The sequence below is a fragment of the Pelodiscus sinensis genome, chromosome 3 (assembly GCF_049634645.1).
Source record: "Pelodiscus sinensis isolate JC-2024 chromosome 3, ASM4963464v1, whole genome shotgun sequence".
Lineage (NCBI taxonomy): Eukaryota > Metazoa > Chordata > Testudines > Trionychidae > Pelodiscus > Pelodiscus sinensis.
In genome coordinates this window covers 53,336,622-53,359,864 of record NC_134713.1, presented here as the reverse complement: position 1 = coordinate 53,359,864, position 23,243 = coordinate 53,336,622, and the positions used below count along the sequence as shown (strand labels likewise).

Genomic DNA, 23,243 nt, shown 5'->3' with positions numbered 1-23,243 from the left:
TGTATCAACAGGTGTGTTGTAAGCAAAACTCGTGAAGTCATTCTGCCGCTCTACTCTGCACTAGTTAGGCCTCAGCTGGAGTACTGTGTCCAGTTCTGGGCGCCACATTTCAAGAAAGATGTGGAGAAATTGGAAAGGGTACAGAGAAGAGCGACAAGAATGATTAAAGGTCTAGAGAACATGACCTATGAAGCCAGGCTTCATGAACTGGGCTTGTTTAGTTTGGAAAAAAGAAGATTAAGGGGGGACATGATAGCGGTTTTCAAATATCTAAAAGGGTGTCACAAGGAGGAAGGAGAAAATTTGTTCCTCTTGGTTACTGAGGACAGGACAAGGAGTAATGGGCTTAAAGTGCAGCAGGGGAGGTTTAGATTGGACATTAGGAAAAAATTCCTAACTGTCAGGGTGGTCAAATATTGGAATAAATTGCCAAGGGAGGTGGTGGAATCTCCCTCTCTGGAGATATTTAAGAACAGGTTAGATAGACATCTGTCAGGGATGGTGTAGACGGAGCTTGGTCCTGCCTTGAGGGTGGGGGGCTGGACTCGATGACCTCTCGAGGTCCCTTCCAGTCCTATTATTCTATGATTCTATGATATTTAATCTGCTTTGAAAGCAGGATGTATTAGTCTCCTCTTGGGTTTATATAGAAACGTTCCATCTAACATTACAGTAAAAAAAATTGGATATATACCTATCTCATAGAACTGGAAGGGACCTTGAGCAGTCATTGAGTCCAGTCCCCTGCCCTCACAGCAGGACTAAGTACCATCCCCGACAGATTTGCCCCAGATCACTAAATGGCCTTCTCAAAGATTGAACTCACAACCCTGGGCTTAGAAGGCCAATGCTCAAACCAGTGATACAATATGAAACAGACTAATTTGGCTGCAATTATTCAAGAGTGAGATCTTGGAGTCATTGTTGCTAGTTCTCTGAAAGCATCCACTCAGTATGCAACTGCAGTCAAAAAAGCAAATAGAATGTTAGGAGGAATTAAAAAAGGGATAGAGAATAAGACAGAAAATATCTTATTGCCTCTATATAAAACCATGGTATGCCAACATTCTGAATACTCTGTACAGATGTGGTCACCTCATCTCAAAAAAGATATATTGGCACTGGAAAAGGTTCAGAAAAGGGTAACAAAAATGATTAGGGGTTTGAAATAGGTCTCATATGAAGAGAGATTAAAAAGACTTGGACTTGTCAGCTTAGAAAAGAGGAGACTGAGAGGAGCTAAGATAGAGGGCTACAAAATCATGACTGATGTGGAAAAAGAAAATAAGGAAAAGTTATTATTCCCATAATATAAGAACTAGGGGTCACCAAATGAAATTAATAGGCAGCAGGTTTAAAACAAACAAAAGGAAGTTTTTCTTCACTCAGCGCACAGTCAGCCTGTGGAACTCCTTGCCAGAGGTTGCGGTGAAGGCTACAACTTTAACAGGGTTCAAAAACGAGCTAGATAGATTCATGGATGTTAGATCCATTAATGGCTATTAGCCAGGACGGGTAGGAATGGTTTCCCAGGCCTCTGTTTCTCTGGAGTTGGGTGACAGAGGAGGGCTCACGTGAGGATTACCTGCTGTGATCACTCCCTCTGGCATCTAGTATTGGCCACTATCTGCAGACAGAATACAGAGCTCTGTGATACAAGATGGACCTTTGCTCTGATCCAGTATGGCCATTCTTATGTTCACCATCAACATTGGTTCAGCCTAGTCCAGACCCCTAGGCTTACTACTCACATGGTTCAGAATCTGTGTGTGCAAAACACAGCAAAACATGACCTTCAGGGTATGCCTACACCGCAGTTAAAAACCAGTTGTTGACCAGGGCTATCTGACTTGGACTTGCAAGGCTCAGGCAAAGAGGCTATTTAAATGTGGTGTCAGTGTTCAGGCTGAGACTGCAGCCCAAGCTCTTGAACTAGTCTTTCAGCAGACACGTGAGGGCATACAAACTGCTTGCTACTCTTAGGCTTTCTCTACACTACCAAGTTTTGTTACCAAAAACTGCGTTTTGGTGACAAAACAATGAGGGTATGTCTACACTACCACCCTAGTTCGAACTAGGGTGGTTAATGTAGTCATACAAACTTGCAAATGAAGCCCAGGATTTGAATTTCCCAGGCTTCATTTGCATGTTGCTGGGCGCCGCCATTTTTAAATGTCCGCTAGTGTGGACTCCGTGTCCGCGGCTACACGCAGCACGAACTAGATAGTTCGGAATAGGAAGCCTATTCCGAACTATCTGAACTATTCCGTGGAACGAGACATACAGATAGTTCAGAATAGGAAGCCTAGTCCGAACTATCTAGTTCGTGCCGCGTGTAGCTGCGGGCACGGAGTCTGCACTAGCGGACATTTAAAAATGACGGCGCCCGGCAACATGCAAATGAAGCCCGGGAAATTTAAATCCCGGGCTTCATTTGCAAGTTCGTATGACTACATTAACCACCCTAGTTCGAACTAGGGTGGTAGTGTAGACATACCCTGAGAGTGTTTACACTGCAATGTGACTTTTGTCAGAAAAAATGCTCAGTTTTGGTGAGAGACTTTCTTTTCCCCTCAACAAAGAGCCAATGTAGATTCTGTTGTTTGTTTTGTTGGAAGAACTGGCTTCTGCCAGTGTCCTACAATGTCTGCCCTGATGGCTGTGATCAGTGTTTTGATCTCTGCTGCCCTGCAGGCATGCACTCCTTCCTTTTCTAAGCTCTGGTACGTATGTGACAGCTCAGTGAGCTGTTCCATTTGGGGAACAAACAAAGAACAAATCATTGGAATGCTCCTGGTCTGTCCTGCTAGGAACGCAGCAGCAGGTAGACTGCTGCTGCCAAAGGAGGAGGACAGACTCTGTGCTGCTTTGATATTCCTCAACAGGGCATTGAAAATCCTCAGCAGAGATACCAATGGTGCCACTCCAAGCAGCTGAGCCTGCTGTGAGAGAACTCAGAGGGAATCCCAAGATGAGCAAAATCAACTTTGCCTTCCCACAATACTGCACTATGGGATAATGCACAAAAAGCATTGCCCATCCTGTTGATGATGGTGCCCTTAGTGTGACATGATCTGTTGACAGAGAAAGCAAGTATGAACACCCTCTGGGTGGCAATATAAGTTTTGTCAACAACTTGATAGTGTGGACGTACCCATGCTCTCAGAAAGCTGATATTGGAGCCTTGGTCAGTCTGAGGTTCTTTAAATTGAGTGTGTCTCCTTTTCTTTGATACAGGTTAAGTATAATAGGTCTTATCTGTATTCTCACAATAATTACAAACATTGGTGACCATATCTGACAATTCCTGCATTTTGCACTAACATTATTTGTGATTCAATATCAGCCACATTGATTACAGTGAATTAAACACCACTGCATTAATGGAATATCTAGCAAAATCAAAGCAATCAGGAGCAAATTATATTTACATGAGCATAGCCAGACCTCTTTCCCTCTTCCGAGCTAATTTTTGTCAGGGGATGCATTCACTCAGCCCTTGCTTAGATCTAAATTCATATTTGATGTCTCAAGTTGACTACCTTTCCATTAACTCAAATCTTTTTCCAGTAACAAAAATGGCAAATAAATTCACTTGTTAAATGTAAAGAGCTGGTGCAGAGTGAATTGCAGAATGGATACTGTTGTTTTTGGATGCAGCTTGAACATCTGTGTGTTTGACTGACATTTTATTACAATCCCTTGTTTCTGTGTTTGTATGCAGGCAATCAAATTTGAAGGGGGCTTGAGTTCCATGAGCAAGGACTCATGCTATAGTCTTGTTTTTTCATCCACTGACAAATTAGAGAGGTCCCTATAGGCTAAATTAAGTTTATTTCTTTCTCCAGTGTACATGACTCATATAATCTAGGTAAAAATGATGGTGCACAGTAGGAGGAATATTCAGTGACTAGATTTTACAAGGTTCAGGCTACAGCAGTCTCAGTATCTAATCTCAGCAGCAATACTTCCCAAGTTCCTCTCTCAGACTTTGCACTACTGATAAATGAAGCTTTAAACACATGCTGAAAAATTACATCATGTGCAGTTGTGTAATATAATAGTGATTGCTGCTGCTGGGGATTACAAAAGAGGGATGAGTGGTTTCTTGCGACATATGTGAAGCGTGAAGCACAAAATGCACATTGAAAATATCAAGGCCATTCCTCAGTAAACATATAGCACCTCCTCCAAATCATTGTACATCCTGTACAGGTTATTACAGACTGGTCCCAAGTGGAAAGTCTGGATCCAAGTCTGAAATTTTTCAAAGTGGTCGTGCTGGTTTCAGATCCAAGATGCTCATTCAGTTCATGTAGAGAAGAGCCAGCTGTGAAGTTTGGATTCAGTTTATCCAGGTTATTTAAAATTTTAGCTCATGCCCTTCTCTAATTTAAATCCTGCTAAAAAGTGAAAACACCATTTAAAGTATCATGGCTGTAAGCAGCTGCTTAGATACAAACAATGGGTGAGATAGTCAAAATCTTTTGCTTCTGCCACCAGTATCACCCCTATACTGAGTGGCAATGTAACTCTGACAGTAAATTGTCTTGATGAAACATTACATCACAGCCAGGCAGCACATGGGTTACATGCTTCTCTTAGCTGAGGAAGTGCATTCCAAGATTCAGAGACTTCACTGTTGAAACCCTGGACAAGCCCCCATATATCTACAGACAGACAGACAAACTTGAACTGGGAACCTCTAGAACTTAGTGGAGGAACCTCTGCCCCATGAGCTAACAGCCAGCTCATCCGCTAGAGGTTAAGGCTGCAGAGCTAACTCATTCTTGTCTCTCTAAGTGGTCTTGATGCCACTAGACAGAATAGTACACCACACCCAGGAGGTGTATGGGTTATAGTAGCAGATGCCTGGGGCATTTTGGGATGACTTCCCGGTATAATCTGTGTATCCTGTTAAGAGTAACTTTCAATATTTACATACCTATGCCAGTACTGAAATGAGATAGTCAAACAACAAAAAGAGCAAGGAATCCCACCTTAAAATCAAGGCCCTATTTCTAGAGAGCAACTCTGCCTCAAGATTTGACTTTAATCCTTTTTGCACAATCCCTCACCTCAACAAGCAATATTTCCTTACCTATTTGACTCTAGAAAGATGCTTGGACAAGTCCTCACATCATCAAATATTTTACATTTTTCAGATAATACATTTATTTTTCTAGACACCCAATGTTGTAGCTCAAGTCTCCACAACAGGCAGCTATGATTTTGATGGAAATATTGTTTAATAATATCAGTGCAGTTCTTTTCCTCTTGTATATCTAGGGTTGATATATGCCCACTTTGTGCACACAATTGCTCTTGTAGTTCATTTACCAGAGCACACAAATTAATTTTTTTGGTCACTTCAACTACCAGATTGCATGCATGACTCTAACATTTGCAAATGCAAATTAGACACATATTTAAACCTTGATGAGTCAGAAAAACTGGCCCCAAAGCCTCATATTTCAAGCATTTACTTGCTCAACACATTTTTACCCCTTTTCACTACTTGAAAATTCACTTACAATTCACATTAACTATTGACAACATATCTATCCAAATTCCACCTTCTAGCAGTTTCCTAGGTAACCAGCACATTGGTAGAAAAACACCCTACAAAACAGAATGACTTAAAACACCCTTTAACCATGGCATTACTTTCAAGCTTTTTGAAGCATGCAAAAATACAAAACTACTGAAGTATTAAAAATGACATTAATGCCAGTGGGAAGTTACATTCATCCCCATTAGTATGAAGCTTCACCTAGAGGACCATGAGCCCACCTGAAATCAAGGTAGAATTGATTTCTAGTGTGAGACACATCAAGTATTTGTGGATGTAGCACCTTTTTACCTTTGTGTTCCTTTCTGGTGTTCTAACCCAATTTCTTTCCAGAGCCTAAGCCTGGACTATAACTTAGATGGCTTCCAGGATACAGGAAGCAGATATTTTGATTTTGCTTTCCCCAGTATCTTCAGAGGGCAGAAGATAAACAATCCCTGGCAGTGTCTTAACAGGGGTACCTGGGAAGGCCTTTCTTCATTGGTGAGTTTCTGTAGAAACTGTAGTGTTTACCCATATAGACCAGCTCTTAAAAAGATTTTACAGCAGTATTGCTTATGTTTACCAACTGATTGTGGGACATGGGATTTTTAGTGCCTGCAGGGAAAACTCTTGCATTGATGTGAGAAACTCTGCTGATCCTGTGATTTTCAGGGCTGGGTGTGCTGGCAGAACTACCATGTAAACACCAAGGCTATATCTACACTACAAGATTTGCCGCATAAAGCAATGCAAATGAAGTGCGGATTAGCATTTTCCCATGCTTCATTTGTATACTCTCTTTCATTCCGTTTTTGCGCTGGGGGGGTTGGGCAAAAACAGTCAGTGTGGCTGTGGCCATTTTGTGCAAAAACCCCTTTTTCTGCAAGATCCTTATGCCTGTCCGGGACAGGGTTAGGGTTAGGGATAGGAGTAGGCATAAAGATCTTGTGGGAAAAGGTTTTTTTTGCACAAAATGGCTACGGCCACACTGACTGTTTTTGCACAAAAACCACTAGTACAAAAATGGAACGAAAGAGAGTATGCAAACGAAGCATGGGAAAATGCTTCATTTGCCTTGCCTCTTGTGGCAAATCTTGTAGTGTAGATGTAGCCCAAGAGAAAGAGAACCCGTAATCCTTATCTCATGTTTGCTAAGGGTACATCTACACAGCAGGGCTAAAGTTGAATTAAGTTACATCAATTGTGTAGCTTAAGTCGAAATAGCTTAATTAGGCTTTTGGTGCTGTCTACACAGCAGGAAATCAAGGGAAGAACACTCTTCCTTTGACTTTCCTTACTCCTCGTGAAATGAGGGTTACCATGAGTCAGAGTAAGAAGTCCTCCATCTCAACATTATTTTGAAATAAAGACTTGTAGTATAGATGCATCCTAGCAGATTTACCCAGCATTGCTCAGGTCCTTAACTCAATTAAGGTGCATGGGGGTTTTTGGAAAAGAAAATGTACATGTTTTATTTAATTTTCAAAAATATGGTGTCATATTTATGATGTTATTTTTAAATTCAGATTTCTTAAAAACAAGGACTGTTAACATTTGTCCATTTAATGTTTTAATATTTTAAAAATGGGAATTCCAAATATATTTTTTCTTCATCCCTATAAATTCTTATAATTTGCTAGAGCCAGTTTGGTTTCCAATAACATTTTCTTCTAGTTTTCAAACTGTAAGTATTGATTTAGCTGTGCAAAAGCAGAGCACTACTCAAAATTTCTCCATTTTATCTCTTTTCTGTAAAGTGTATTTTTGAGACACTTTCCTATTCCAAGTTCACACTATGTTTCCAACTCATCTTGGTTCAGTCTTTTTCAACATTTGCTCAGTTATGTCAATTTTGAGGACTATACTTGATTTAATGATTCTGTCTCTTTTCTGTTTGGTTTTATAAGAAGCAATCCCATTCCAGGCACATCTCATTTTTCCGGCACAATCAAACCCTTCCCTTGCTTTAAGTCAGTGGTGGCAAACCTTTATTCAACCAGAGGCTGCCCAAAAGTGAGAAGCCAAAACCCTCCTCCTTAAAAAAACCCACCTCACTGACATGGCCCCCAGCTGAGAAGCAGAAAGACACTCCCCACATTCTCCTTGAACTCCAGAGCCTAGCAGGGACTGAACTAGTAGATTTTGTGGCCCCCCGCAGGCTCTGGGGTGGCACCCAGAAATGAGGGGTTCAGTGTGTGGGAGGAAGCTGCCAGGAAGAGGGCTTTGGGTGTGGGGTCTGGAAGGGTGGTAGGGTGAAGGAGTAGCCTGGAGGTGGGAGGGTTGGATGGAGAGGAGGGTGCAGGAATGTCTGGGCTGGAAGGTGGGGTTGCCTGGAGCAGCTCCCTGGGCATGCCCTTGATTCTGTGTCCCCCACTGTTCTCAGGCACCACCCTCTGCTACTCCTATTGGCTGTGATTATTGCCAATCAGAGCTCTGGGGGGGAAACCTCCAGGCAGTGGTTTGCCACACTGCCACTTTCTAAGCAAGGGGGAGGGGTAGAGGGTGTGGCAACTCACAGAACTGCTTCCTCTCCCTGCCAAGCAAAGCCTGTGGGTCACATCCAGTCCAATAAGCCTCAGGTTCCCCCCTCCCAAGTGGGGAGCCAGTGCTGGTGCTCCAGCCCCAAGGGGGGAATTATAGCGGGGGTCACAAGGCTCCGCACTGCAGTACAAGCTCTGAGCTTTGGGGGCCAGATCCAGAAAAGCCAGGGGCCATCTAGCCCCCAAGCCTTTGGTTCCCCACCCTTGCTTTAATTGATAAAAGGAAGTTGTATACTGAATTTGGTGGTCCTAGCTTTTACTGATTAGGAGGAGTTCTTCATCAAACAGATGCTCTCTAACATATATAGTAGATAAGGCAAGTATTGAACTCAGACCACTATCTGGTGATCTCTGCACCTGTCCAACTAGTACTTTCATTGAAGGGCTGTCATGACATGACAGCTGTTTCGGGAGTACACAGCAATAAACACAGCACTTTGGGACAGGATATAAAAACGGTTTGTCTTACTGAAGCTGCAGGCTGTATGTAGGAAAGCAATGTGAATTATCCCCGGTAGGAGGGCTAATATGCCTTACCAACAATGTTTTGGAACCTTTAATGCCCGCAAGTAGATCTCAGTTTTAGCGTGTGCTGAAAGCACTTCTGAGACCACAGGCCTTCTGCCTTACCTGACGCTTGGAGATTAAGGGCCAGAACCGGTTTAGCTAGTGTTTACTGGTATAGTACTGATGAATGGAACTGTCCTGATTTATACCATGGGCTAGCCCATAATCTATACAAACTCAGAGGAAAGAGTTTCCCCTACTCTATCAGGAACAGGTTCTTTTTTCCATCCTGTGTTAGCTTGGAGATCTTCTATCTAAATACTGGATATTGCTGTGTTAGTGAAAGCAATACTGTTTGTATCATAGTAATATGAGGCTAATATAGTCAATAATGATCATGGGAAAACACTGTACTCCTCCTAGCTTCATCTATTGTAACTGACCAAAGTATCAGAAGCTCCCCACCCACTCTGCCTCCTACCATCTGAAATTGCCTTGCCTTTAAACTGACATCTGGTATAAGAGGAGAGACTATTTACAACAGCAGCTTTTCTGACCCAGGCAAAACCACACAGCATTGGTAATCTAATGTTCAAACACTATAAAATTTCTCAACTCAAGGATGTTAGAATGAACTTCACAGAGAAATTTGGGCTGCTTTTCTGAATTTAATAGCACCTTTACATGGGTACCCATATCTAATCCAGGTCACTGAAATGCCCCAATCCAGATAAAATTCAGAATCTTGACTAAGTGATTATCCCATCCCTGCTGAAGTCTGTAGGAGTTTTGTTATTGATTTTTAATGAGTCAAAATCTTTATAATTCCTAATGCAGTTTTAGCTATGGTTTTTTGAGACATCAGTGACATCTTGTGGCCTGTTGAGTTAACCACACTGCAAATTGTGTACATGCAGAACTAGCATCTCAATTCTAGGACACCATGAAAAATTCATAGGTAATTTATTTGAGTCATTTAGCATTTTTGCTACTTGTAAACAGTATTAAAGGAGTTTCCCCATCTTTTAAAATTGAGTCACGATTTAAAATTATTTGTTAAATAATTTCCACATATAATTAGTTGCATTCCGACTATTTATCTGCAGTTTGTTGCAATATCAGACATTGAAGCTGTATTGGTTAAAGATCACCTAGTATTGTTTCTGTTCTATGGTTGGAAGAGGCATTGTTTAATATTTATACTGCTGTGGCACCAATCAGAATCAGGGCTGCATGGCTGAAGGTACTACACAAAACACAGTCCCAGCTCCAGAGTTTTCAAGAAAATAATCAAGTGTCTGGTGTGAACCTTCACATTTTTTAGCTCAGAATTTGCTTTCTGTGAATACACACTTGAAATTCCTTGTTTCTATGAACATTCCTACCAGTGAGCTCTTTTGTTCGAGCATAGCCATGGAAACTAGCCACAAAAGAGGCACAAATATAGGCAAAGCAAATCCCATTTTTTATTGTTGTGAATATTTATGGGCACTTTGTTGATCTTCAGCTCCAACAACCTCAGTCGTGCTGTGCAGATTGCTGCCTACCTCAAAAAACAGGATATTTCACTTTCATGCAATCGGAATTAAAACCAGAGCATGACTGAACTCAATTTATATACATCAGTTTCTTCCAGGGCTTTGAACAGGAAATAGCAATTGTACCTCCCATGCCAGCATGTAGTAATGCTTGGCAAATGTTGGCTTTTCACTGTTTCTTGCAAGTTTCAATTTTAATGAATTTATAATTAGCAAAATCTTCAGGTGTTTACCTCGTCAAAACTATAATGAAGCTCATGGAAATTTGTGAGAATAATGACTGCAGAAAAACTGGGCAAAAATGTTTCTAGTTGGCTTTTGTGAGGTTCTCTATATACTCTAATCCCATATCTAAGTGTAATATACTATGTGTCTCAAATTTTATGAAACAGAAAAAAAAGCTGTCCTTTCTTACTGTCCTTTAAATGACTACATACAAAGTGAAGGTCAGTTCCAGACAGAAAATTTAATCAGAAGGTCTTAATATTTTTCCATTTATTATCAAATTCTGAAGAAACCTAAATGCGATCACACCCAACAGCTATTTACTTCACTAAGATACAGTCTAGAAAACATCTTTGAGGCAAGTGGCTGATGGAAGAACAAGGCTTAAGGTTAGTACTGCAAAGTGGAAGATAAACAAGGAAGATGAAGGCTAAGCCCTGAACAGTTACTTCCCTCCATGGGAATGTTTGTCTGCCCCTCTTTCTCTACTGAGATTTACATCATGGGACATGCCTTGTGGAAAATTTGAATAGATATAACCACTCTTGTAATTAAGAAGCCTTTGCATGTTGAGAGGATGTACAATTAAACAGATACCAGAGCAAAGAATTCTGACATGACTGAGGTTTATCTCTTCCTCACCATGGACTGCAAAGGAAAATAAAATGGGCTTCTTTCTGCCTTTTCTCTTTTGTCATGATGGGTAAGAACACAAGTAAGGTTAGCGTAACAGGGTGGATGTAAAAGATGGGAACAAATGCAAAGCTTGGAAAGCTACCTTTAATTTGTTCCCATTGGGTTTCTTCCTTGACAATAATTTCAGTTCTGTCATGTAACATTTAGGAGCTCTATGAGGAGTTGCTCGGATTACCTTTTCACAGTGCATAAGGCCAGCAAGATGCTTGTAAGAATTACTGCCTTGAAATGCACTATTTGATATTTGTTAGTATCTGTGATTACTTATTCAGTATGTACCGTCAGAGACTTCAGTCACAATATATGCTCTTAACAGCTCTCAGCATGTTTGTGACAGCAGTGTGGGGTAGTGCCAGCATTAAACCTTGCAGAACTGCTCATCAGGGCAGGAATTATCTTAGCTGACGACTGAAAAGTACTAGGGGTAGAATTCACAAAGCTACTTAGGCACCTAAACCCAGATTTAGGCACCTAAGTCTTGGGTTTTTTAGGTTCCTAAATCCCCACTACAATCCAAAAGCTATTTCCGAACAGTGTAAGCACCCACCCTACCCCATGCCCCTGCGCATGCACACTGCTGTCTCTCTCTCAGGCTCTCATACCTGAGCCCCAGAGTGAGTCAAAAAACAGGATGTTTGGCTGCCTAACTTGCCTAAGGTGGCCTCTGAGCATGCCTACTGGATCTGGCCCCATTCAAAGATCCAAGCAGAGGAGGAGATGGCAATAGTGGTGACCATGGAGCCAGGCTATAATCTAACATAAGGCTCCCTGCATCTCACCCAGGCTATGTCTACACTACAAAGTTAATTCGAAATAACAGCCGTTATTTCAAATTTACTTTAATAGCGTCTACTCATACAAACCGCTATTTCGAAATAAATTTGAAATAGTGGAGCACTTATTTTGAATTTGGTAAACCTCATTCTATGAGGAATAACACCAAATTTGAAATAGCTAATTCAAAATAAGTGCTGTGTAGACAGTTATTTCGAATTAGAGGGCCTCCAGCCCTTCTCAGTTTCCACTGGTGGCCACTCTGGGCCAAACCAGGAAAACTCCTCTCCTCTCCCCTAGCCCCGGGGCCCTTAAAGGGGTAAACTCTGGCCACTGGGCACGTGCGAGAGCCAGGGCTGCCAGCAGCCACAGACCCTCAGCCAGTGGCCGCACAATGGCAGCCAGTGGCAGCCAGTCATCCCCCCCCCCCAGTCCCCCAGAACCCAGGGGCTGTAGACGGCTCATGACTCGTGTGGAGATCGCGGACCTCATTGAGGTTTGGGGGAGGCCCCCAATGTCCATGATCTCTGCACTAGGTGGAGGAATGCGGCCGGCTATGGCCGCATGGCCAGAAAGGGACACAGGCGCACCCAGGAACAGGTGCTCCTGAAAGTCAAGGAGCTGCAGCAGGCATGTGCCAGGGCCACCAGGAGCAGTGCCGCAGCAGGGGCTGCCACCTGCCCCTACTTCCTCACCCTCGACCAAATCATGGGGGGAGGGGGAGGGCGATCCGTGCCAGCCCAGGAGGCAGCGAGATGGGAGCTGAGGGCCCTGACTTGGGCACAGCAGAGGAGCCACCACCAGCTGTCCCGGCACCGGAGTCAGCAGGGTTGTCCAGAGAGGCCATACCAGGTAAGTGCCAGCACTGTCCCCTACCCGGGGAGGAGGCGGAGAGGGAGACCAGGGACCGCACGCGTGGGCCATGCCTCCCACGGATCATGCAGCCACCTGTGCACATGCAAGCACATGCCATGCCACCCTTGGGCAGGTGGCTCCAGCTGCTTGACACCCAGGGGCCGTGGCCTGATAGGCACGTGCGTGTGTGAAGAGATCTGACATGCTCCCGACCCCATGGTGGGACCGAGCAGGACGCCCTCCCTTCACATGCCCCCCCTACACAGAGGCAGGAGATATCTCCCCCCCGCCTCAGCCGCACTATACATGGCACCGGGGCATGGGTGCGGTCTCGGGGCAGCTCCCATTCCCAGGGAGAGCCAGACATCCTGAGCATGGTCTCTGCGCAAGCACATCGGCTCTGATGGTGCAGGGCACGTCCTCACCTCTCAGGGGGTGCTGGGCATCATCCACTGCATCCTCAGGGAGAACTGACCGCTCTCCTTCTTTCTCCACAGCCACACCAGCTGCATGTGCAGGGCGCACCACCCCACCTGGGACATGCTCCTGCACCTGAGGGCTCCCCCGGACCACCAGCACGTGGTAGGGGTACCAGGACCAGCACCTGGGGGCCCTACAAGCCCTGCTCCATGCCATCCAGGCCTGCCCCGTGCCGCCCCAACACCTGCTGCCCCCCCAGCTACTGTTCCTCTTCCCGCTCCTGCCCCCTCCTCCTCAATCTCCACACCCCCCACCTCAACCTCCACATCCTCCTCCCCATCCCCCCGGAGACGCCAAGGCCCCCGCACCTGCCATTCTGGGAGACATGTGGCCCAAAGAAACCCCCACCCCTGAATGCTGAGCTTCCTCTCCCTCTTCCTCCCCTTGCTTCCCCCTTCTAGCTTCCTCCTCCCAGTTTTCCCCCTCCCCCCTCCTCCCGCTTCCTTTCCCCAGTCTCCCCAGAGTTTCAGTTGGGCTGTGTCTAGACTGGCAAGTTTTTCCGCAAAAGCAACTGCAAAAGCTGTCTATACTGGCCGCTTGAATTTGCACAAGAACACTGATGATCTAATGTAAGATTGTCAGTGTTCTTCCGCAAATCCTATACTGCTCCTGTTCGGGAAAAAGCCCTCTTGCGCAAATGCTTTTGCACAAGAGGGCCAGTGTAGACAGCTAAAAACTGTTTTGCGCAAAAAAGCCCCGATGGCGAAAATGGCGATTGGGGCTTTCTTGCACAAAAACCGCGTCTAGATTGGCACGGATGCTTTTCCACAAAAAGTGCTTTTGCGCAAAAGCATCTGTGCCAATCTAGATGCTCTTTTCCGCAAATGCTTTTAACGGAAAAACGTTTAGCATTTCCGTTAAAAACATTTGCGGAAAATCATGCCAGTCTAGACGTAGCCTTGATGTTTATGGAAAAAATGTGTATTTTATTTGACATCAGGAAGGGGGGCTAAGGAGGGTTAAGTGAAAGGACGTGAAGGAGGAATGGGGCATGCACCCCTGGTGGGAAGGACCAGGGTGGCTCTGAGGGCTCCTTGAAGTGGACGCTCCCCACAGGGCCCGCTGGATCCTGACAACCCCCTGATGGACCTCCCGGATGTCAACCTGCAGCAAGTGCAGATGAGCTGATGGCAACGACCCCACAAGACGCACCGGTATGCCCAGGGACAGGTTTGGTTCCATGTTGCAGAGTGCTGTGGTGTCCCAAGTGAGGGCAAGCAGAGCACTCCAAGACACAAATGCTTTGCTGTCCCTCAGTGAGGTAGAGCAGCAAGCAGAGAAACCTGAGAACTGTCTGTCTATGATGGAGGGTCGGGTTCCTTTAAGCACACACCTCAGATAGCATGTGGGGCTGCTGCCTCAGGCTATGTCCTAACCTGATGCCCTGCCGGCACTGGTTCCTGCCAGCCTTACCTTTGATTCAGGGTGCACTCAATGTGGATGCGCTATTTCAAATTAAAAAAATGCTATTTCGATTTAGTTTTTGTGTCTAGATACGTTATTTCGAATTAGCTTAATTAGAATTAACTAATTCGAAATAAGTTAATTCAAAATAGCGCTGTAGTGTAGACATACCCCCCACCGAAGCTGTTAGATTGTGGATGGCTAAAGAGAATATGAGAGTAACAGGGGAACTTGACCCAGGGCCTTCTGTCCTCTATCTGGGTGCCCTCACCACTGTAGTGAATACTCATTTTCTCTCTGTCTCTAGCCATGTCCTTTTGTATTTACTCACAGTGGTGCAACTTCTTCAGGAGAGACTGAGATAGGGATGTGGATGGGTAACGGCTATCAGTTAAGCATCACCCTTCCCAGTTGATGCTTACTGGGTAACGGTTTACCAGCACTCAACCACAGGCACAGGGCTACTCCACCAGGCCCACCACACTTCTGGCTGGGGCAGGAGCTATCTCCATGGGGCCACTATTCCCAGAAGACTGGCAGAGCCAGTAGGCCTGCAGGGCCAGTGGAGGCGGGAGCCCCGCCTGAAGCCAGGAGGGGTAGCCCTGTGTGAGGCTGGCAGCCACAGTCCCATGCGGAGCTGGCAGGGAAATGAACCTTGTCTTTCCCAGTTTTAGGCTAGTATCTGAACCACTGCTACCTTCTGCGACAAAACATCTGACCTGTGGCATACAGAAAAGCTATCATAGGTGGTACTATGGACGTTGTTGCTGTACTTTACCAGACATGTGAGAACTTGAGACACATATTCTAAGTGAGGCAAATAAAACAATGACCTGTAGATTGTACAAGGAAGAATTAAGAAACAGTTTGTCGTATGTCATGTACAAAGCAGTTTTCTTGGTGTGTGGTCCTAGGACTTTGTCAGATCTTTGAGATAACTCCTTTCAGGTGAACAAAAAATATCAGCCAAAAAGTTAATGTCAATTCTATAGAGCCTTTTTCAAATGTGACCACTGTACTGTATTCCAATGGCGCATTCCAGGAGGTATCTGTGAATCAAATGTTATGTATATGCCATGGTTTTATTTATATACTCAATGTAGATGTTGAGTATTTTTTTCCATTTTAAAATTGTTCTAGTTTAGTTTGGATAGACAGCAGTCCATTTTCAGGCTTTCATTCGGGTTCTGTGTAACCGATCAGTCAGGGTGGGCAATGCAAATATAAGGTTCTTGCACCTTACAAAGAGAAGAGACTGTTAAATGTACAGCCTGCTCTACCTATCTGCCTTCATCAATTCTTAAGGTCCCAGCACCATGCTATGTAAGCCAATAACTTTTCTTCTGTAAGAAGGCCGTATATTATTGAGCTGTCAATATGAAGTTGAATAATTTCTTGCCAGGAGTAAAATGAGTGACAGGTCATATGCTTAAACTTAGTGATTATGATTTTTAGTATCTTTACTGTATGGTGTAAATTATTAGTAAAGTGATGCTGTGTTCTCCTTCCTAGGGAGTAGAGGGTGAAGAGGGAAGCAAGAAGCGATTTACCTGTAATGCTACAATTTCACCACTCAACAATAAGTAATTCAATGGACAACAGTTGCAGAAGAGGGGGAGCATACCTACCCTGTCTGTCTTCACATATTCTCCCATCTAGTGGGGGGAAAACTCTGCTTTTCTTCCTAATGCTTTGTTCGTGTGTTGCTTGTTCATTAGATACAATGTACTTGAAAATAAGGTTGAAATGTTTAAAATGTTATTTTGCTGTTTCCTTTTCTGTATTATAGTGGGAGTCAGGAATAATAAACCGATTTGTTTAATTCATTTCCAAGCAAGGGTAAGAAAAGATCCTTTTGGATGAAGTATCCAGAGTTATGGAAGTCATGAAACTTCCATTCACCTAACTTGAGAAGGATTTAAAATATCAGAATGTCCTCTGTATTCCACCAGTTGATCATTCCCCCTTCCCCAGAAGTTGAAACATAACATTATGTTTTAAGAGAAAGTTATCATTATTAATAGTTCATTTTGCTGAAGCTTAGTTATGTATTAATTTAAATGAAACAATAAATCTGTATGTTTATAAAACTATAGTTTTTAGGCTATTTCTAAATTGTGTTAAATGATATCTGGAGGATAAGAACTAAAATCAAATACAGTACACTATCTTTGCTTCTCTAATAACAACATCTAGCGTTAAATTCTGCTCTCAGATACAACTGACATAGTTACCCATACTACATTTACGGTGTCAATAAGAATGTCATTGTTTGAGATTTAAATAATTGCAAGAGAGCAGAATTTGCCCTTTGTACCTAAACAATATTTTAATACCAAATACAAACTTGAGACTAATTTCTGATATCCATCAAAAACCAAATCCAACCGAGTATGCAATCTCACTCAAATACATTAACTCTCAGTTTGGTCTAATGTCTTATTGACTGCATGAATATAAACCAGATCACAATTTGGCCCTGTCCTTCACAGGACTGAAAGCAACATCACTGAAATCACATGAAATCGTCATGTACTCCAGGTCTAGACTTGACTCAACATTTGAACACATGCTTTTACATCAATTAAATGGGCCACTTATTATCTCACTTCCTACTACAAATCTCATTCAATTCAATAAGTGAAGTCACACATGAACCTTAGAACATAGTGAACACAACGACAACTCTGGACATGAAAAGGAAATTTTATTAAACATGTTTACATAACATGAGTTGGGAGTTCATTTAAAAGCACAGGGGAGTGTTAAGACAAGTGGTCAAAATAGAAAGATACTACCGAATTATAATTAGTTGATTTTTGGCCACTAAGACAGAACAAAATCTAGTAGTAGTGCACCAATGCTTCAGTTCTTCCTGCTCAGCAGGTCGAGCAGTAATCAATCTATGCCCTATGGAACCATGGGCAGAATAGTTCTGGCATGTTAAATAATAATAAATAGTTCACTTGGTGCAGGCAGTATGTCTATGAATTAAAACCTAGTGTGCACAGAGTTTCTACATGTGTTACAGCCCCACAGTAGGAATCTACACCAAAATATTTATTAGAAGGAATTTGGTCCATACTACATCACGTTTTCCATAGGGTAAAAAATAAAGTCCATCTATAGACATTTAGCACCAGACTAACAGACCTTGCCTGGCTAAAACCTGCAAAATGTCTATAAGAAAAATGGATGGCTTAGATTTCTTGGTTACTTCAGTATAGTAATTACGAGCAAACTGTACAAGTACATGCAACATACAAGCTGGCCTATGTGGAACTAACATACATTATTAAATAACCTTTTTGCTTCTTTTTACAAAACGTGCATGCAGCTTTGAACAGTTCCAGGTCATGCTGCCCTATTTGTGTGATCACAAAATTGAATGGCCTGTAAAAGGAGGGAAAACATATAACTGAACCAACAGAGTCTGCAGTTTTTAGCACATTTACAGTTAATCACATGGGATTTCAAGGCCAAGAACTCAAATGAATAAAATGCAAATTGAAATTTGAGGGTTTTTTTTACCAAAAATGTAAGATATCTCGCGTTAAAAAATCAAGCTTTGTGCTTGCATCAATCTCAAAGAAATGTAAACTAAAATTTGATAAAAACATTAGTAAGTGCAGAATATTTCAACTGGCATTTCCAGTGAAATACTGAACAACTCATACCATGCTCTATCCAGGGCAGACATGTGTATCTAAAGTGACACACATCAGAGACACCTGGGTACAGCTAAAAGTGTCATATGCTCAACCCCATTCCTGGTCCACATTTTGGGAAGTCAAATATACATTTGTACACATGGACGTAAATACTTCCTCTCTGAGTTTAGGAAGAAAACTGCATTACCAGTAATATTTTCAGTGTCAAAATTAAGACTAAAGCTGCTTTTATCAGACCCCAGCATCAGTTGCAGATAGATTTCTTCAAAACTCTCCCATGCAAAACAACATAAAAAACATTATATATAATGCAAACATATTTGCTTTTTACAAAGAAAAACTAGCACTGTGGTTTTGTTGTTGTTGTTGTTAATGAAATGATCTGGATTGGTCATTTGTTCTGGGTTTTCACCTGAAAGACTTGGAAGAACCAGAACTAAGAAGCAATGAGGACCTTAGTGGCATCATGTATGATAATTCTGGCTGTTGAACACTGGAAGGGATACTTACAGAGATATAGTTCAGCCCTTTTTTGTTTGGTTTAGAAAACGAAAGGAAGGGTCTCTGTTAGCATTGTGAGGACTTTTACAAAACTGGCAGAATCACACAGCAAAAAACTAGTGAAAGTAACAGGTACAGAAAAACTGCTGAAACACCAGGAGGTTAACACTGCTAGTGGGCTCTGTCAAAATGTGGAAAAATACAGCACTTAACAGAGTGAGAGCTTCCAGTTTTGTTTTATTTTATTCTAATCTAAAGATCCCCCTCTTTTTAAAAATTGTAATAAGCATCAGTGACTGCCGCTAGTAGATTGAACTTACTGTATTTGATATACTACTTTGTTCTGGTAATTTAAGCCATCTTTTTAACAAATAATTTAGACATATTTTGGATAACTACTACAGGCAAAAACAGAAGTGATTGTCTCTCTCCAACAATGTTTTTGATCATATACGAATATGGTTCTGATTGTTATCCTGGGTGGTAACATTTTTATTAGATAGCATCTGCTATAAGTTCACTAAGATCTAATGCAGGGAGGCCCAGTTGAACTTTCCAGAGATGACTGGGAAGCCCTGCGGGTCAGGGGAGTCAAGGTTGGATCCACTAACGATGAGGGTGGAAATAATTTATACCATCCTATTACTACACTGGACAGATCAAGTTCCTCCAGAAGGATTTGTGCAACACCCATGAAGCATTTGTGATCCATTCGGCCATAGTCTCCCCAAACTATCACCTGTAAGGACATGAAATACAGATTTAACATTTCCAAAGAATATACACTTGTATGTTCATTCATGTGGCAACTCACTATCTCCATGAATAGGATGAGTATTTTTTTAAAGACGAGATGGGAAAACTCAGTTAGGGATTAGGGCCATAGACATCAATAGAGAAAAACTTCTAATAAGGCCACATAGATCCATTTTGGGAGTCTGATGACATTACAAACTACTCAAACATACTAACTGACATTTCTGAAATTAAGTACTGGGACTGGGACTACTCACAGTCTTTAAAGTTAAGATTGCTCAAGAGCTTTACCAACTCAGGGCCTAAATCAAAATTAAGTAATTACTGACCTGGAGGACTTTACCCTGTGGACTTTCATCAAAAACCAGTGTCTGTTGGTACAAAGGATCAAGTGTTTTCCGTGCAATTCTTGTCTTTTTCTTGGCTACACAGGCTCCATTTTCCAACAGGTATACTTTAACATAGGGAGCTGCAAAAATCGAACACCACCAATTTTATGTTTGGACTTAAGCATTTCCCAGTGTTGAACCACTGAGCTAGAGGACAAGAACAATGAAAGGAAACTAACTAGAAAGAAAAGTGGACATAATTACTTTCATTTGCCACCCTGAGTTGAATTTCAAACAATAAGCAAGCATTTTAGATGATGAAAAGTCAATTGAATATTTACTAGGTTTTGGTTATCATCAAAAGTATTATTAGAGAGGAATGTTGAGTGAGGTAATATCTTTTATTGGATATTCTGTTGGTGAGAGAGAGACAAGCTTGGTCCAATAAAATATATTACCTCACACACCTTATCTCTTTAATATCCTGGGACTAACACAGTTACAACAACAGTGTATAAGTTATTATTAGCTACATATGTCTTAGATTTAGCTTGTAAGTATATTTTAACATGTGTGTCCCATGAACGGGATATTATTAACAATGTGGATAGACAGTTTGATGCAACTCCATGTGTTAGGAGTTTAAATCCATCTGAAAATAAAAGGCTGACATTTCTATGAACTGAGGCAGTTGTTCCTATTTAATTTGTCTCAAAAGTTTTTAAAGTAACATCTCAGCAAATATTAATCTGAAATCTATATTCTAATTATTATGATAAACAGTCCTGGTCCTGGAAAACAAAAATGTTTTCCAGCAAAGACTTCTTAAAAAAGAGGTTTTTATTATAACAATAATTTAATTTATTCCAATTAAGATCAAATGTTTGAGCTCACAGGCACTGGTACAGTTTGCTGATTTATTCATTGTGCTTGTTATTCCCTTTCACCTGATCTTACACTTTTGTAGAAGGAAATAAACAAATGCAGAAATAATAATTTAAGGGACTCCTCATGCATCACCAATGCATGGTACAATGTATCTAGATTTGATTGTTTTAATTATTTTGATGGATAATATCAGTTTCTTTTGACTTTTCCCCCCAAATTATATCAATTTAAATTTTCACAGTTTTCAAAAACTATGTGTTTTAAGCATTTTTCTCAGTAGTTATCAACGTTTGCAGGACATGATGAAGGTGGGAAGCAGATTAAAATTACCTAATTAGCATAGACACTGAGAACCATTACAACACAAATTATCAGTATCACATGTCAAAATATACTATATAATATCCTTTAAATCAAAGTCTAATAAATTCTCATGAAGCATTTTTCTTACTTTGGCTATTTGTGATTATTTCTGATAGTTTTTTTTGGTTTATATGTGTTCTGAGAAATCGATATGAATCAACATTTACCAGTAAAAATCTAATCTCTTCAAGCCCTAATGAAACAAATCCCTAGACATGCTGAACACCACTAGCAGACATTCCTTCTAGCAAGGATTTTTCAGCCTCAGAAATGTTGATTTGACATGTGAGAGGGGAGCACTCTGAATTTAAATTGTGTGCAGAGGGAGAAATTGAACATGGGCAGAGTAAATATTTCTAAATTCATATCTCTATTGAAAAACAAACTAAATATATGAAAATGTAGTGACTGCTACAAAGAGCTGAGAAGTTCTTTTTGGCGATCTTTGGGCACACTTTACTGCATATTTCTGTCCTCCATCATTTGCAGTTTTCCTCACCTGGGGTAGATTTTGAGCCAGGTTTTTGTGTGAGGCCTCGGGCTCTAATGACTTCTACTTCTAACTGGCCTTTTTTATCCACCATTCCAATCTGAATATCACCTGAAAGGCAAGGAGAAAAAAAAGCTTATTCCATTATCTGAGTCATCTTAGTGCAGATCCCACCACAGTCAGTTGTCATCACTCAGGCAATTCTTTAGAGTGTCATTATTAGGGCTGTCAAGTGATTAAAAAAAATAATCACGATTACTCACGTGATTAGTTGCGTGCACTGCCCCTTTGAAATGCTTTAGCGGCATTTTCAAGGGACAGTGCTGCGCTAACCCAGGATTAGCTGGAGTCCTCAGCTGACCCCAGGCTCAGTGCAGTTGCCCTTTGGAAAGGCCACCCCGGTATTTCCAAAGGGCAGCTATTCAGAAGCCCAGGGTCAGCTGAAGTCCCCAGTTGGCCGTGGCTCCATGCCTCGCTGCCCTTTGGAAACGCCGCCTCTGAGTTTTCAATGGGCAGCACCACGGGACCCTGGGGTCAGATGGAGTTCCCTGCTGAACCCGGGCTCCATGCAGCGCTGCCCCTGTGAAGCACCGCGGCAGCACTTCAAAAGGGCAGCGCAAGGTGGAGCCCAGGATCAGCTGGAAACTCCATCTGATCCTGGGCTCTGCCTTGCACTGACCTTTGAAGTGCTGTCCCAGCGCCTCAAAGGGGAAGCGCATTAGGAGCTCAGGATCAGCAGGAGTGCCCAGCTGATCCTCAGCTCCCCATTGCACTGCCCCTTTGAAAAGCTGGACTGGGATTTGCATGGAGCCTAGAGTCATCTGGGGACTCCAGCTTATTCTAGGCTCCTAATGCGCTGCCCCTTTGAAGCACCAGAGCAGCGCTTCAAAGAGGCAGCGCGGCTTTAACACCTGTGATTAACGTGTTAAAAAAATTAATGTGTTAATCCATCCCTATCAATTGATAGCCCTAGTCATTATTATTATTTATTATTGCACTATGGCAGCATCTTGAGCCTCCAGTTCAGCTTTGATCCAGGTATAAGAGAAGAGATACAACGAGATGGAAGGAGCACAAGGTAACAGTGTGACTGCATATGTTGCAGGTCTTTCTTTCAGAAAGAAGAACACCAGATGAGTGGGCTGCATCTGTCTAGTCAACGACTAAGTTCTCTGAGGCTCACCAAAAAAAAAAAAAATCTTTTCACAAAAAAATTATTTAATGAAGGCAGCTGAGTGACAGTTCTCTTTCTGAACAACACTTTGCACAAACATCTGCCAGAATGTTAAGGGAATAAAATTTCCAGGCTGCTTTCTCAGTTCTGAATGTTCTGGCAAATGACAAACTCTGGCTACAGCTGGAGACAAGAAAATTTACCAAGTCTGGGTCCAAGTGCTGATCTGACTTGAAAAGAACGATTCTAAATGAAAAAAGACACTTATGTTCAGATCCACAAAAGAACTTACATACCTAAAGTGGAAGTTAGGCACCTAAGTCAAAAAATTTAGGTGCCACTGAAATCCCCCCACCTCCTACTAAGCTGCTACCTAGGTGGGGAGGTACCCAAAAATCTTTCAGTGCCTGCATTTTCATAGGTACTCTAGAATCACAGAATGCAGCCTCTCCCCGAGTTACGAACGAGTTACAGACCAAACACTTGGCCATAAATCTA

General features: G+C 42.2%; 1 protein-coding gene and 1 long non-coding RNA gene across 51 annotated transcripts in view; one reads left to right on the top strand and one right to left on the bottom strand.

The window, feature by feature from the left end:
- The window catches only part of LOC142827810 (uncharacterized), a 39,566-nt gene extending 23,298 nt beyond the window's left edge, over positions 1–16,268 (top strand). The window contains exons 3-5 of the long non-coding RNA XR_012902566.1: positions 13,187–13,277; positions 14,226–14,323; positions 16,086–16,268. This is a non-coding gene — a long non-coding RNA (uncharacterized LOC142827810). The remainder of the gene's footprint in view (positions 1–13,186; positions 13,278–14,225; positions 14,324–16,085) is intronic.
- A 993-nt stretch (positions 16,269–17,261) lies between these two features.
- Positions 17,262–23,243, bottom strand: part of RIMS1 (regulating synaptic membrane exocytosis 1) — a 465,499-nt gene continuing 459,517 nt past the window's right edge. For all 50 annotated transcript variants that reach the window (XM_025186713.2, XM_075923757.1, XM_075923727.1 and 47 more), the window contains 3 exons: positions 21,581–21,682; positions 19,831–19,970; positions 17,262–19,484 (listed from right to left, as the gene is read on the bottom strand). In XM_025186713.2, coding sequence (XP_025042498.2) covers positions 19,266–19,484; positions 19,831–19,970; positions 21,581–21,682 — 461 coding nt within the window. In that variant the 3' untranslated portion in view covers positions 17,262–19,265. The remainder of the gene's footprint in view (positions 19,485–19,830; positions 19,971–21,580; positions 21,683–23,243) is intronic.